Source organism: Saprolegnia diclina (assembly GCF_000281045.1).
Source record: "Saprolegnia diclina VS20 unplaced genomic scaffold supercont1.5, whole genome shotgun sequence".
In the NCBI taxonomy this organism is placed as follows: Eukaryota; Oomycota; class Saprolegniomycetes; order Saprolegniales; family Saprolegniaceae; genus Saprolegnia; species Saprolegnia diclina.
The window spans coordinates 2,034-16,567 of NW_008246072.1; the positions used below are offsets into that span (position 1 = coordinate 2,034).

At 57.7% G+C, this 14,534-nt stretch overlaps 4 protein-coding genes across 4 annotated transcripts; 2 read left to right on the forward strand and 2 right to left on the reverse strand.

Annotated features, from left to right (window-relative positions):
* The first annotated feature begins 396 nt into the window (after positions 1 to 396).
* SDRG_02165 (hypothetical protein) lies at positions 397 to 2,793 on the forward strand. The gene has a single exon (XM_008607738.1). It carries the CDS (start codon positions 430 to 432, stop codon positions 2,662 to 2,664), a length of 2,235 nt encoding a protein of 744 aa, XP_008605960.1. The 5' UTR covers positions 397 to 429; the 3' UTR covers positions 2,665 to 2,793.
* Positions 2,794 to 3,183: 390 nt separating this feature from the next.
* On the forward strand, positions 3,184 to 4,374 carry SDRG_02166 (methionyl aminopeptidase). Its single transcript, XM_008607739.1, has one exon. It carries the CDS (start codon positions 3,207 to 3,209, stop codon positions 4,335 to 4,337), a length of 1,131 nt encoding a protein of 376 aa, XP_008605961.1. The 5' UTR covers positions 3,184 to 3,206; the 3' UTR covers positions 4,338 to 4,374.
* Positions 4,375 to 4,605: 231 nt separating this feature from the next.
* Positions 4,606 to 13,483, reverse strand: SDRG_02167 (hypothetical protein; the record flags this gene model as incomplete). The annotated part of the gene is made up of 43 exons (XM_008607740.1): positions 4,606 to 4,834; positions 4,878 to 5,002; positions 5,045 to 5,263; positions 5,319 to 5,396; positions 5,446 to 5,555; positions 5,605 to 5,724; positions 5,780 to 5,952; positions 6,007 to 6,171; positions 6,218 to 6,325; positions 6,375 to 6,564; positions 6,608 to 6,781; positions 6,843 to 7,204; positions 7,255 to 7,517; positions 7,559 to 7,672; positions 7,718 to 7,833; positions 7,885 to 7,930; positions 7,978 to 8,137; positions 8,192 to 8,416; positions 8,462 to 8,681; positions 8,728 to 8,834; positions 8,880 to 9,036; positions 9,119 to 9,287; positions 9,332 to 9,390; positions 9,437 to 9,526; positions 9,568 to 9,673; positions 9,747 to 9,793; positions 9,838 to 9,921; positions 9,993 to 10,194; positions 10,242 to 10,437; positions 10,486 to 10,700; positions 10,735 to 11,072; positions 11,118 to 11,151; positions 11,202 to 11,497; positions 11,549 to 11,766; positions 11,814 to 11,959; positions 12,011 to 12,202; positions 12,246 to 12,550; positions 12,601 to 12,755; positions 12,798 to 12,881; positions 12,930 to 13,013; positions 13,061 to 13,139; positions 13,189 to 13,370; positions 13,426 to 13,483. 41 exons carry the CDS (start codon positions 13,481 to 13,483, stop codon positions 5,128 to 5,130), a joined length of 6,363 nt encoding a protein of 2,120 aa, XP_008605962.1. The 3' UTR covers positions 4,606 to 4,834; positions 4,878 to 5,002; positions 5,045 to 5,127.
* A 328-nt stretch (positions 13,484 to 13,811) lies between these two features.
* On the reverse strand, positions 13,812 to 14,505 carry SDRG_02168 (hypothetical protein; the record flags this gene model as incomplete). Its single annotated transcript, XM_008607741.1, has 1 exon — positions 13,812 to 14,505. The coding sequence occupies one exon, from the start codon at positions 14,503 to 14,505 to the stop codon at positions 13,843 to 13,845; it is 663 nt and encodes a 220-aa protein (XP_008605963.1). The 3' UTR covers positions 13,812 to 13,842.
* Positions 14,506 to 14,534: the final 29 nt, after the last annotated feature.

Genomic DNA, 14,534 nt, shown 5'->3' on the forward strand with positions numbered 1-14,534 from the left:
CTTGAAGTGTGTTGTTGACGAAGCGTGAAGTACGGGCGATCGGCACTGTGTGAAGAGGATACCGTCGACGAGGACGACTTGGACAGCTGCAGCGCCCACACCATCGAAGGTGGTCGGTCTTCCTTGGCCTCCGTGTACTTGCCCCATATGCAATATTGCAATATTGTAAAGCTTGCGACTCAGGCGATCGCCGATTGAGATCTGGCGGATCGAATCGGCAAATCAATGCCGGTGCCCGATTGGTTGTTTGTATCGACCATAGCCAATCAGAGAGGTCGGTGCACGCTGCATTGACACGGCTTTTGTCCGGATATTACTATGCGGATGGTATTTGATTGGTTAAAACCAGGTGCAAAATCACCCAATGGCGCGACGAATAAAAACGCCACGCTGGCGTCGTCGCCCCATCTCCAAATCCGTAAATCCAGGATGCTGATTCTGCCGACGCTGGATGCGTTCACCGTGCGGGCCATGGTCCCCGGCGTGCTCGAGACGCCGGTCGCCTTGACGCTGCGCCCGGACTGGACGGTCGCGCTGGCCGTCGAGGCCCTCGAGATGCAGCTGCTGGCGACGCGCGGCCTCGCGATGCGCGTCGTCTTTGTCTTCAACGACACGCGGGCGCCCGAGCGCATGATCCCGTTCCACGAGACGATCGCCAACCACTTTGGCGCCGACGACGGCTTCTACGCCTTTGGCGAGGTGTACACGCCGTCGACCACGCGCGGCGCCGCGCCGGACGAGACCTCGGCCAAGGCCAAGGTACCCGTCGTCATCATGACGGGGTTCCTCGGTGCGGGCAAGACGTCGCTGCTCAACAACCTCCTCTTCCAGCAGCGCACGCTCAAGATCGCGGTCATCGAGAACGAGTTTGGCGAGGTCGCGATCGACAACGACCTCCTCGCGTCGCACGCGCTCTCGGTCGCCGACCAGCTCATCGTGCTCGAGAACGGCTGCATGTGCTGCACCGTGCGCGGCGACATCCTCGGCGCGTTCGCTTCGATCCGCGACAAGGTCGTCAATGAGAATGCGCATTTGGACATGGTGCTCATCGAGACGACCGGCATGGCCGACCCGCTCCCGATCGTGCGCACGATCACCAACACGCCGGCGATCACCGAAGCGTTTGGCATGAAGGGCATTGTGACGGTCGTGGACGCGTGCAACATTGGCCAGCTCCTCGAGGAAGAGAACCCGGAAGCGCTGTCGCAGATCCTCCTCGCTGACCTCATCGTCGTCTCCAAGACCGACCTGGTCCACACGCGGGCCGAGCTCCTCTCGCTGTTTGAGACGCTGCGCGAGATGAACCCGAGCGCGCGCATCCGGCCGTGCGTGCGTGGCAACATGCCATTTGATGTGTTTTACCAGCTCACGTCGTTCGACTTGCAAAAGATGGCCCTTGACGAAAGCAACGAGATGGACGCGGCGGGCCACGAGCACTGCGATGAGCACTGCGACCACGACCACGACCACTGCGACCATGAGCACGACCACGACCACGCGATCGCGCCGGCACCGAAACAGTCGCGCCACGGGGCCAAGACGTCGTCGTTTGCGATCGTCTTGGACGACCACGCGGTTGACATGTTCCTCTTTGCCCAGTGGATGCGGCGGTTGGTGTTGCCGGTCAAGGACGGCGACGCGGCCAAGCAGCGCCTGTACCGTTGCAAGGCCATCTTGTCGGTCGAAGGCGTCGAGAACAAGCTCGTGTTCCACGCGGTCGGCGACGTCGTTGAGCGCGAGTGGCTGCCCGTCCCCAAGGCGCACGGATGCAAGGTCGTCTTTATCGGCCGCCACCTCATGGAAGAGAGCCTCCGCGCGCAGTTTATGGCGATCGTCTACAAGCCGTCGCGCCGCCTGCAAGTGGCCGTGGCCGCCCGGGGCTTGGAAGGACTCTCGGTGCCGCTGCTGCGCCGACTCGGGCGCTTCTTGACTTCAGACGATGTGCTGCGCATCGCGCAGACGAGCCGGGCGCTGCACGCGGCGTGGGCGTACACGGGGCAGCCGTATGGTGGTGCGAGCGACTTGACTGCGTTCCAGGACCTCAAGCGCTTTTACGTGCATCCGTTTGTGCCGGTGCCGGCGCTGCCGTCGTTTTTGCGGGCGTGGAAGCGGGCGGCCGTCGACGTGGTGGGGATGTCGACGGTCAAATACCGGTCGCCGGCGCACGTGGACGCCGCGGCCGTCGCGTACCTCGAGCTCGCGCGCCTGGCGGAAGCGTCGAGCCGCAACTTTCTCATGGACTTTACGTGGCGCGAAGAGACGTTAAACACGTTTTTTGCGACGCCGACCGCGACCACGAGCTCGACGCTGATTAAAACCGAGTACGAGTACGAAGACGAAGACGAGTTTGACCCGATCTGCGACGTCATTCGCTTCCGACTATATCTCGTGCCGGACGCGACCGGCCACCGCCTCGAGATTCAGATTGTGGGCGGGAAGACGTCGTCGCAGATCTACCAAGTGTCGTTCCACTCGATCCACCCGAATTTCCAGGTCCACGTTGCGATTCCCGACCACCGCATGCCCCGCGTCGCGACAAAAGAGGTCTTTTACCCCGGCCACCCGTTCTTGCATGCGCTCAAGACAGAGCGCTCGCTGCGCTTCGTCGTGCGCGTCAAGCCCGACGGCAGCGGCCCCCTCGGCGAAATGTGCGGTTGTTGCTAGTTGGCAGTGAAACCGATATGTCTACATACACGTTTATGTCTACATATGTACGTCTCCTCTATCCGCACTTCTTGCGGCTAGGTGCACAGTGCATAAGGTTCATCCAACGTGCTGTTGTTTCAGTGAGCAAATGCCATATCGTCCTTGCTCGAGGCTGGAATGCATGGCTCAGTCAGTTAGAAGGAGCGTACTAGTACGGCCCACTTGCCGCGCTGTTCTGGGCCACGTTAATCCTGGCGGTGCTCTCATGCACCGAGTGCACAAGCATTATTTTTCTACTTCTAATGGTTTACATGTAAACTACATACTAGTATCGCTCTTGGAGAATGGTTGTTGTGGAAGGAGTTGTAGCAACTAGTTTGTTGCATCGAGTCTCCAATAACCGTCGCGAAACCGAACGGTTATGGCTTGTGTCTTCGATTCATTTATCTTCGAACTTTGTGGGGGGTGGGTGTCTGTAAAATGCATTTTCGGGGGACCACCCCTGCGGTGCGTCGTCGTTGGCCAGTGATAATATTACATTGGCAAAGTCCGAGACGACGATGAGCGACGTGAGCAACAGCGTGTGCGCAAGCCCTGGCTGCGGCAAGCCGGCCAAGATGGCCTGCCCGACGTGCAAGAAGCTGGGCGTCCCGGCCAACATCTCGAGCTTCTGCTCGCAGGAGTGCTTCAAGAGCTACTGGCCGCAGCACAAGGGCTTCCACAAGATCTTTACGCAGTCGCAGACCACCGACAAGTTCTTTGGCTACCAGTTCACGGGCGACATCCGCCCGGGCACCGTCACGCCCATGAAGACCGTGCCGGACCACATCCAAAAGCCCGACTACGCCGTCAGCGGAATCCCGGTCTCGGAGCAGGCGGCTGACCGCAGCAACAAGATTCCCGTCTACTCGGCCGACGAGATTGCGGGCATCCGCGAAGCCTGCCGCATTGGCCGCGAGGTGCTCGACATTGCGGGTCGCTCGATTCGCATTGGCATGACGACCAACGAGATCGATGAGATCGTCCACGCCGCCTGTATGGAGCGCGAGGTGTACCCGTCGCCGCTCAACTATTACCATTTCCCCAAGTCGGTCTGCACGTCGGTCAACGAAGTCATTTGCCACGGAATCCCCGACAGCCGCCCGCTCCAGGATGGTGACATTCTCAACATTGACGTGACAGTCTACAAGAACGGCTACCACGGTGATCTCAACGACACGTTCTTGGTCGGCAACGTCGACGAAGAGGGCGTCCGCCTCGTCAAGAACTCGTTCGACTGCCTCGCCGCCGCCGTGGCAATGGTCAAGCCCGGCACCATGTACCGCGACCTCGGCAAGGCAATTGCGCTCGTCGCGGAAGCCGAGGGCTTCTCGGTCGTCAAGACGTACTGCGGCCACGGCATCGGGTCGCTCTTCCACACGGCGCCCAACGTGCCGCATTACGCCAAGAACAAGGCGGTGGGCATCATGCGCCCAGGCCACATCTTTACGATCGAGCCGATGATCAACGTCGGGTCGTGGCGCGACGGCCGGTGGCCGGATGACTGGACGGCCGTCACGACCGACGGCAAGCGCTCGGCGCAGTTTGAGCACACGATCCTCGTGACCGAAACGGGCTACGAGCTCCTCACGGCCCGCCAGGACGAGCCCGTCATGACGTGGGACCTCGCCAAGGTCCAGCGCGGCTTGTAAACACTGCGGAATAAACACAGTGTTTGTTTTGCATGGATGCATCGCCCAGCACTGGGCAACGATGGTAGACCGTCGTCCTGGTAGATCTGGTGAGATCATGGATGTCTCAAGTCGACAAGTTGCGGCGCAGATGGACGCGATGCGTCGAGAGCAGTTGAAGGCAAGGTCATGCAGCGTTGAGCCTTGTCCCCCGAACCCTCCGCTCTACGTCGGCTACGAGGTTGCCACGAGAAGCGTTCCTCGTTCATTAATCCACTCCAGCAGCGTTGCTCGAGGTTGACATATCAAAGCAATGTCTTGTTGGCAGGAAGCTTGTTTCATGTATCATGCAGAAGCAGCGAGTGCTCGCAGAGGTCTTACGACGCTTCCGTGGGCGTGACGGTCCACTGGAAGAGGCTGCGGTCGACGCCGCCGATCGAGTACAACTTGGTGCCATCGGCGTTGAAAAGGACGCCCGTGATTTGGCCGCCATGGCCCATGAGGGCGCCATACGCCATCTACAATGTCGTCCGACCTCGTTCGAATCCAGAAAAATCGTACGTTTTTGGACAAGCATGGAAACGAGTGCAGCGAGAGCTCGCCGCGGTCGTTGCCACTGACCATCATCTTGGCGTCGGGCGCCACGCCGATGGCGTGAATGTAGTCTTGCGAGTCGCCCCAGAGACCTACACGAACGTCTACATACATATCACTGCCAAGCTGAAGACCTTGCGCCGCCCACGAGAGCACACATGTGTGCGTGGCCCAGTCGACGTCTCGAAGCGACGACGGGCTCGAGATCCAAGCGCCATCAAACGCATTGACTAGCATCAAGGTCCCATTCGACTCTAGATGTGGAGCGCTTCGTACCGTAAAGCAGCTCGAACGCGTCGCTGTTGGCGCGCAAATACCGACTGTCTTTGGAAAAGTCGAGGTGCGTTATGTGTCTACCATAACAGAATGAAAGTCGGAGCTAGGATAACTGGCTGTAGGAACACGTACCCCGTGCTCTTGGTGCATTTGGAGCGCAGTGCGTAGTTGTCCATGACCCCGTGGAGGTAGATGGTGTTGTCGTGCGAGCTAGAATCTCATTTCGGTAACCAGCTCTTGTCAACACGAATATACGGACCCGATCGCAAGAAGTGTACCGTCGGGCGAGAACTTGATGTCGCTAATGCTCTGCTTGGAGTCTCGACCTTCGTGGAGGATCTCAAGCGTCGTCGCATCGAGCACTGCAAACTAGATCATTGAAAGGTTGAAACATCGAGTATAATGAAAGAACGCGCACCGCGCCTTCCTTGAGTTGCCCGGAGGCCTGCGACGCGCTTCCGAGACCGATCGCAATCGACTTGCCGTCGGCCGAGAATGTCACAGCCTTGATGGGCGTATCCATGACAACCTTGCCGATCTAGTCCCGAAATATAAATCGACAAATGACGAATCCGTAGAGGTGAGGAATATACGAGTTCGTGCTGGGTGCTGTTCCAGACCCGCAAGGTGCAGTCTTCGCCGCCCGTTGCGACGATGTGAGGTAAAGTCGGGTGGGCTGCCAGGCCAAAGAGGCCATGCTCGTAGTGGGACTCGAGCACCAAGTTGGTGTCGCCGCTGGCTTGACTGAGCTCGTAGATTTCGCCACCTACCACCACACGCATTATACAATAGCCACCAAGTACTCATGGCGTCGACGAACCGCGGGTGCCCACGAGGAAGCGACTCTCGGCGAGGTCCCATGCGACACTGCGAATAATTGGGCTGCTGCACGCAGGCTTGGCTTGGCACAAGTCAAAGTCCCAGACAGGGTTCAAAAGTCGGTTCCAGACTTTGACGTGCCCGTCGGCGCTACCGGACACGACGCCTAGAGAACAATGTACAACTCGAAATGAGAGAATTGAGTCAAATACCTTCTTTTGTCACAAAGAGGCTGTTGACGGTGCTGTTGTGGGCCGGCACGGACCGCTCGACGACCGACGTATTGCAATCCCAGAGGTACAAGTGCCCTGTCCGCGTCCCTACCGATAGAGTTGATGGGAATTTGAAACGACATTCTTCTCCACATACCCGTGACAATGGTGCCCTTGTCCAGCGCCCCACCGCACGTCAGTGTTTGGATCTGGGCTTGGGTGCCAAACGTGCCCATTGTCGGGTGCAAGCTCGGGGGATCAAGGCGCCAAAAGAAAATATGGTCGACGCCGCCCGAGACCACGTCAAACATGCTCTGCATGTACGGCAGACAGGTGACGAACCGCGTCTACGACAATTCTGTGCACACTATCGTTCGAGAGATGTGGTACCGGCAAGTGGGACGTGCGGGCCGATGCAAGAATGCGGGCGTCGTGCCAAAGCCCTGACGCCGAGCCGTAGACGACGAGCGAGTGGTACGTGTCCTTGCCGACGCTCACGAGCCGCGTCGCGGTCTCATTGAACGTCAAGTACACGATGGCTTTGGTATGACACGCCGGCAACACCTATACCGTATTTATCATCGATCTTTTGCAAAATAGTCAAAAATCAATAAAAACATTGTACCGCAATCGGCGTACACGCCGTGGGATCCCACACGTGAATGCGCGGCAACTCGAGCGCTGTGGTGACCGTCATGATCTCTTCACCCGTCGCGACGACGAGGCCGTCCGGGGACATGGCCATCGAAATGATGGGTGACGCATGGCTCGTGTAAAAGGCCTGCGAGTGGCGCTTCCGGTCGTAGCTGATGCCGACGCGACCGGACGCGTTCACAATGCGCTTGGCTTTCGAGTACTGCGCGAGATTGCGCATGTCTTGGAGCCGCGCGCCGTAGACAAAATCGAGCTCAAAGCTGAGGCTCGGCGCTGTGGGCTCGTCCGGAGCTGTGGTCGGTGGCACAAGCCCCGTCAGGTACGGCTTGGTGCCTAGTTGATGTCCATGAAACGCAATTCGAATGCAAGTCGACCAAAGCTACCTGCAAAGGGCTTGACGCTCAGTGGTGTCGGGAGGAACCAGCCCTCGGTTTCGAGGTCCGTGTCGGCATCCACGACCTTGGCCCTGTTGGCCTTATCGGGCTCTGGTAGCTCGATCGAGTACGCCTTCCACTGCATGACCGCATGGTCATTGAGTCCGACAGAGAGCAGATGGCTCTTGTTCTGCGTGAACGAGAGGGCTTGGATTGATCCCGCGTGCCCGAAAAACGATTTGGACGGGAGGCCGTCCCGGACGCAAGGAAATCTAGGCCCGTGTGTACATTGCGTCGACTATACAAACATTACCGAAAGAGCTTGAGCGCGCCTTGGGTGTCGCCAACGACGAGGGACGATCCATTGGTCGTGCTAGCCGAGACGCTCGTCTTCTTGGCACTTGGTGGCCATGCGCCCTGGTTGGACCTACACCCCATGTGCCGCCCTGGCCGGGACGTAGCGAGGGCGTACCAGTTGAAGATAGTCGAACACGTGTGCCACGTTTGGTTCTTGAGCGCTGTCGCACTGGCAACATGGGACCCCGTCGTCAAGTCGGCAAAGAGGAGCTCGTAGCCACCACAGTTGCTCTACATCCGACATATGCTCCATACTGGACGCTTCGGAGGATAGCAACGTACACGCAAGTACTGCGCGTCGGTCGAAATATCGACGTGCGTGATAAAGCTACACCAGTCCTTGTGTTATGCTGAGAGACGAATGCATTTGCATACCTCTTGTGCTTGTTAAAGGTCGCGCGCTTGGCATACTCGTTGGGTACATCATAGACGTAAATGATGTTATCTTGGGCGCCGACGACCAGCGAGACGCCATCGGGGGAGTACCGAATGACGGAGATTGGCTGCTTGGTGTCGCGGGTTTCGTGCAAGATGTCTAGTTGCCGAGTCACATTCATGCATAGTTAGCAAGGTATCAAGGTACCAAGACTCAGGACGCCGTCGTTGAGCTTTTCCTCGTAAATGAGAAGCGTTCCGTCCTTCTTGTGTCGGTTCTTTTTCGGGTCGCCGCCAAGTCCGACGGCCAAGTACGCGCCTTCGGGGGCGTACGCGACCGCGCGCGACGACGTATCGAGTGCAAATTTGAGGATGCACTTGTGCTTGTACGTGTCCCAGACGCGGAGCGTGCCGTCGTCGCCGGTCGTGACGGCCTTGTCTGCTACCGCGCTTAGTATCAAGTTGATACATTTGAATCGCGTACCCTTGGTCGGCGACACGGTCAGGCCTTGGATCTGGCCCTGGTAGTGCATGTCCATGACGGTCGTCATGATGGTACCGTCGCTCGCATTGATCTCGTACACGCAGCTATCCCGCGTCCCAACGAGCAGTGTTTGGCGCTCCGTATGCCAGAGCAGTGACCGGATCGGTTGTTGGTTGCACACGTTGAACTGGTTCAAGCACTCGAGCTCCGAGGTCCAGATCTAGAAACGCACGTCATATCTCCAACGTATGGCACCGACGAGATACCTTGATGAGACCGTCACGACCGCCGCTGCAGACCGAGCCATTCGTACACGCGTAGAGTGCGGCTACGCTCCGGGTGTGGGCCGGCACGATGGTCACGAGTTCAATCCCTGCATGTTCATTCGTTGTACACCTCTTCAATCTGCGTGACGAACCTTTGAACTTGTAGAGCTCGCCGCTCGTCGAGCCTGCGATCGCGTCGGGCCCGACAAAGATGATGCTCAAGAACGGCTGGAGGTACCCGCGCTTTCCAAAGACTGCGTGCTTGCGCGTGACGTTTCTGCCCACAACGCGATAGAACGAGACGTCGCGCTGGCTCACCTAGTCAACATTCGCGATTCGAAATCGAAACAAACGATTGTGGTGACATGATTACCGCAACAAGGGTCTCGACGGCACCGGACGCACTCGTGTTGGTGCTGGGCTGGAACCCGAGGCCGAGGATCTTGGCGGCGCCCGTTTTGACTTGGGCGAGGAGCTGGCCGTTGGCCCAGTCGTGCAAAAGAATAGTGTTTTCCGCGTCCGTGCCGGCCGACGCGAGCACGGCTCCCGATACATTGAAACTAGGCGATGCTTTAGCACATAGATTGCAGTGTGAGGAAAGTACGCGAGCTCAACGACACCGCGCTTGTGCACGCCGCGAAGGGTTGAGAACACCGCCAGCGTCTACATCCATGACATCTGGTCATCTGAACGAGCCATGTGGGCGTACGTGGTGGTGCCAGATGTGGATAGACGGGTACTTGCCCACTTCGCCAGACGCAATCACTTCCAGGTTGGGGTGCATGGCGATCGACACCACCTGCAAATATGACAGTCGCATGTTTGATGCCAGTATCATACCTCGTCTTGGTGCTGCTTGAAGTGGCGCTGGGACCAGCTCTTCGTTTCGAATACCACGACGATCTTGGCGACCGGGTAGACAATGCGTCCTAGGCGTTGCTGAGACCTGCATCTATAAGCTCTATCCCGTGCCTTGCTTGGTGTATTTGATGTTGTTGCGGCAGTCATGGCCCCGGTACCCATACACCCACTCCATCTCCATGTGGTCGGTTGGCATCGTCGAGTCCTACGAGCGCTTCATATACTGGAGCGCGTCTGGCGCGTTCGTACCGGCTCGGGTGCCGCATTCGATGGCGCAATCGCACTCCCGACCCAAGGCTTGACCGGTTCGGCCGCATTGGTGCTCGTGTCGGACTGCTGCTGTACTTGGTGAAACAGCAGCTCCATCGCGTATTCGCCGACGTTGGACGCTTCCTCATATGGACTCCGCTCGATTGGAGCTTGCATCTACGAGGCATCGTGTCCAGCGTGCTACTTTCAAACGAGCACGGCACCTCCAACTCGTCGTCCGTGTTGGCGTGGTACTCAAACTCGGGTGGCGTTCCGTCTTGCACTTCGGCTTCGACACGCCATTGGAAGAGACACCGATCGTCTTCGCCGCTCGTAATGACAAACTGGTCGTCGTGGCTATAGAAACACATTGAAAATGCAGCGAAAAATAGGACAAACTGTACGAAAATTGAACGTGGCTCACGCGGCCGCAGTGGCCATTGTACTGGTGGTACACGAGATTGGTCGACGGCAGCGCCGGGTACTTGTACACGCGTACATGACCAAACTGATCCGCGGCGACGACAATCTGCTCCTTGTGGCTACGGTTGAGCGCGGTGACGTGGTAGCTCTTCTTCTTGGAGGGCCAGACACCTTGCACTAGACACCTCAAACGTGAGCGGAGAGGGATAGCGCTAGGGTATGGACCTGGCCAGCCAAAAATGGACGTGAACGTGGCCCACTGCACGTCCTTGAGCGCACCAAGTCGAGTGTTTTCGACGCTCGAGTTGGTGTCGTAGTAGACAATCTCGCCCTTGTTGGTGGCCATTTGAAGCCACTCGCCGGTCGAACTCAAGTCGAAATGTGAGAAAATGACGGCCGGGTCCTTGCTCTTGCACTTGCCTAACCGAATGGTTTTGGCCCTTTGTGAGCGTGAACCTCGACGTACCTTTGGACGCCCAGTCGTCCGTGTTGTACATGTAAATGACATTTTCGGTACACACAGCGAGCGTCGTGCCGTCACTCGAAAACTTGAGATTCGAAATGAACTTTTTCGAGTCTTTTCCTTCGTACTTGACGGCCAAGTTGGGCTCGTTGAGCACGGCAAACGCGCCGTTGAGCTGCTTTTGCGTCGGGGGAATCTCAAGTTCTGAGCCATACCCGACGGCAATGAGCTTGGCGTCCGGTGAGTAGACGCACGCGCGCGCCGGCGCTTCGAGGTTCACGAGGCGGAGGCTCCGGTGGTGCACGAGATCCCACACGCGGATGCTTTTGTCGTCGCCCACCGAGCACATCTAAATCAATGTATAAAGGAAGTGCACGTTACCCGCCGCACGTACCTCGTGGTTGGTCGGGTGCGTCGCCAGGCCACACCTAGCCGTTCAATATATTAGAAAATCATTTTCAAAAAAAGGAAAATGTACAATTTGCGCGCGCAGTGGCCCGAGACAAGGGGGCCGTAGTGCAAGTTGCAGCCATCCGATGTGCTCAGTTCGTAAATCTCGGCGCCGCCCGTGGCCACGAGCACTTTGGTCGCGTCCGTATTGGTCACGAGGCTGCGGATGCGTCCGAGAAAGCTCCCGAGCGCCATGATATCAAACTGCGCACCGGGCTCCATGCGTTTGCTCCAGATGCGGATTTTGCCGTCTTTTCCACCTGAAAGCACGCCGCCGCCAAACGCATAGAGCACGTTGACCGCCGACGCATGGGCGTAAATGACCTACGCATCCAACTGTGTGAAACCTGTACTTGATACCTTGATACAACATACTTTGATGACGTTCCGGCCTTCCCAGAGCCAAATTTCACCGCGGACCGTGCCCGTGAGAATGAGCTTCTCGCTTACGGACGTGGCACTCATGAGCGTCTGCATGCGCGCCTTCTTCCCGAGCACCCCTTGTCGGCTCGTAAATACGATTTCCGGTGATGTTTCGAGGCTCTCTTGGGCCCAAAAAGTCACGTGGCGCTGGCCGCAGGTCACAAACAGCTCTAGCAATTCCCGATTTCTTCCCGAAAAACGGAAAATGAAAGCGTACTCGGTGTCACGGCGTGCAACGCGAGCACATGGTAGCGCGACGTGCGCTCCGTGTGGAGGAGTGTGGGCATGCCCCGAATGTCAGTGCCACTCCATTGGTGAATGGCGACCGAATGAAAATCGTCGAGGCCAATCGATAAGAGCGTCCTAGAATATCGTGTCAGAACGTCCTTTCTGAAGAAGAAGATGGCACGGTACCGTTCGTCGGGCATCCAAGCAAGGTGCGCGACGCCACGCGTGTGAAAATTGCGGATCGTGCACAAAAGGGCCAGCGACGTCGCATCCCAGACGCAAATGTGGGGCCGGCGACCGCGCTCGCCGGACGCAATGATGCGCTTGTTCGGGTGCACGGCAAGGCTCAGCACCATGTCCGAGTGGTACTGCGCATACCTACTAACATATGACACACCATGTGCAACACTCGCAAGGCTACCGCTGCTTGTGGTCAATGTGGTCGTACACGACGACGACACTGGCGGCCGGGTACACTATCTCGTTGGTGGCAACGTACTGGAGGCATTGCCGCAGCGACGAATTCATGCCGTAGATCCAGTCGAGCTCCAAGCTCGGAAGCGGGCTTGCATCGGGCGATGAAGAGGACGATGGCGCAGCGTTGGCAACCGTGTTTTGCCACGGCTGCGTGAGCGCCGGCTCGTCGTTTGCCGCGTACTGGTACACGGCGTCGTTGGGCGTGTCCAAATCGATCTGGAGGCTCTCGTCCACCGAGTAGAGTGGCGTCTACCGCAGTCCCCGTTGCCCCGAGAACCGTCGAGCAGTCTTGTTCGTACCTGGACTTCGGTCTCAATGTCGCTGTCTCCGAGATCGTACAAGTCCATGGGCTCGAGCGGCGCATCGAAAAAGTTGACCCACCCGTTCACTTCGGGCGTGGTTTCGCAATATTTGATAAACTCGGGCAGCGTAATGTACTTGTCGGGGTGTTTTCCTGCAGTGAAAGGTACAATTTGCGTTTTGAAAATGGTCGTACCGGCGCTTTGAAAAGCCTGGAGGGCAATCTCTTCGAGCATGACCTCGGTCGGACAAGGCCGTGCAATCGAGAGCTTGCAGAGACCTAGTACGCGGAAGTGTCATGGATGCGAGAATGGGTACGCGAGGCGACCTGTGAGCGTCGACTTCATCGAGAGCGTGAGCTCGTCGATGGTGATTTCGCCGCTTTCGTTAAAGTCGTAGCAGTTGTACACGACTAGAGAGGGTCGTATGACACAGACAGGATGAGAATAACGACGCTACATGTGATCTTTTGGGGCACCGTCATGGCGCTAAGGAGCGCGAGCGCGCCGAGAAACTCGAGCGCATCAACGAGACCGTTCTAGTTGCGAGAGATGAGGATATGGAGGAGGATGGACCGGCGCCGGTACCTCGTCCGTGTCCATGGCCTCGAAGAGCAGCGCTGTGATGCGCTCCATCTCGGCCTTGGCTTTGATCTCAAACGTGTCTTGGAGCGGGCTGCAGATGTCGATCATCTCGGCCTTGTTGATGCCAAAGCCTTCGGCCACGTCGTTGAACGACTCCCAGCACTTGTTGACGTCCTTCTCCGAGACTAGATCGCATGAGATACCGAGGAAGAGGTCCATGGCCCATGGCCCGGCGCCTACTGTTGAGGAAGGGGAGACCGGCCTGTACGAAGGAAGCCTTCCCATGGAGCTGCCCCATGATGACCTTTCGTCGCTTGCAAGATTTGGGGTTTGCGATCCTGGAACGAGTATGCAGTATCACAGGTTTTCGAGAAAGCCTGTGAAAATTCATATTTCGTCCACCAAGGCGTCCCAGCGTAGACTTCGCACAGGTCGACGTAAAGACATACTAGTATGGACAATGTGTCTTTCACTGCATTCGACAGGATCCCGCTCGAATCAAACAGCATCCATTCCGAGGTGACGCTATAGTGTACTGCCGAACTCCGGTCCTTGCTTGATACACTGATACTTTTTTGTCGAGCATTACTCAAATGGCAATTGCATTGTGTATTAATAGTCGATGGACGGATAGTTTAGTCTGTGGCGGATAGTTTATTATCTCGCCAGATACGGCGCGATAAAATCTTTGGCTTTGGACACGCGAGCGTAGACAAATGGCGTGTCTCTGTGTCCACACTCGTAGCCCCAGCTCACGACACCAACGACAACGTCTTCGCCGTTTTGCGCAATCGTCAGCGGACCGCCCGAGTCGCCTTGACATACGTCTTGGTCTTGGACGCCACCAGCACATACGTTGGAGCTGCGAATGTGAGGGTACGTGCCCTTGCTCGCCGCTTGGATGGCCGCGTTGCACTTGTCGTTGTCCCAGATCTTGACGTCGACTTGCTTGAGAACGAGCGACGGGGGCCCGAGGACGCCGTTCATGATGCGACCCCACCCACGCACTGTGCCGACGGTGCCCACGGGGCTGTCGTCGAACGAAACTCGGATCGGCTTGATCGTCGACGGCGTCTCAAGCTCGAGAATTGCAAAGTCAAAGAACGGTGCGTCAAAGAGCTCGACGTACTCGGGGTGCATGATCTTGCGCTTGATGCGAATGCGCTCGCCGTCGAGGCCGCCAATGTTGTAGCGCGTGCCGACCGCGACGTAGTTGATCGAGTCGTCGACGCAGTGGCCCGCCGTGAGAACATAGGTGGGCGCAATGAGCGCGGCACCGCAGATCGAGAGACCCCAAGAGCTCTTGCGCACGCCCGCCATAAACAAATCGTCGCCACGCGGAACGGTGC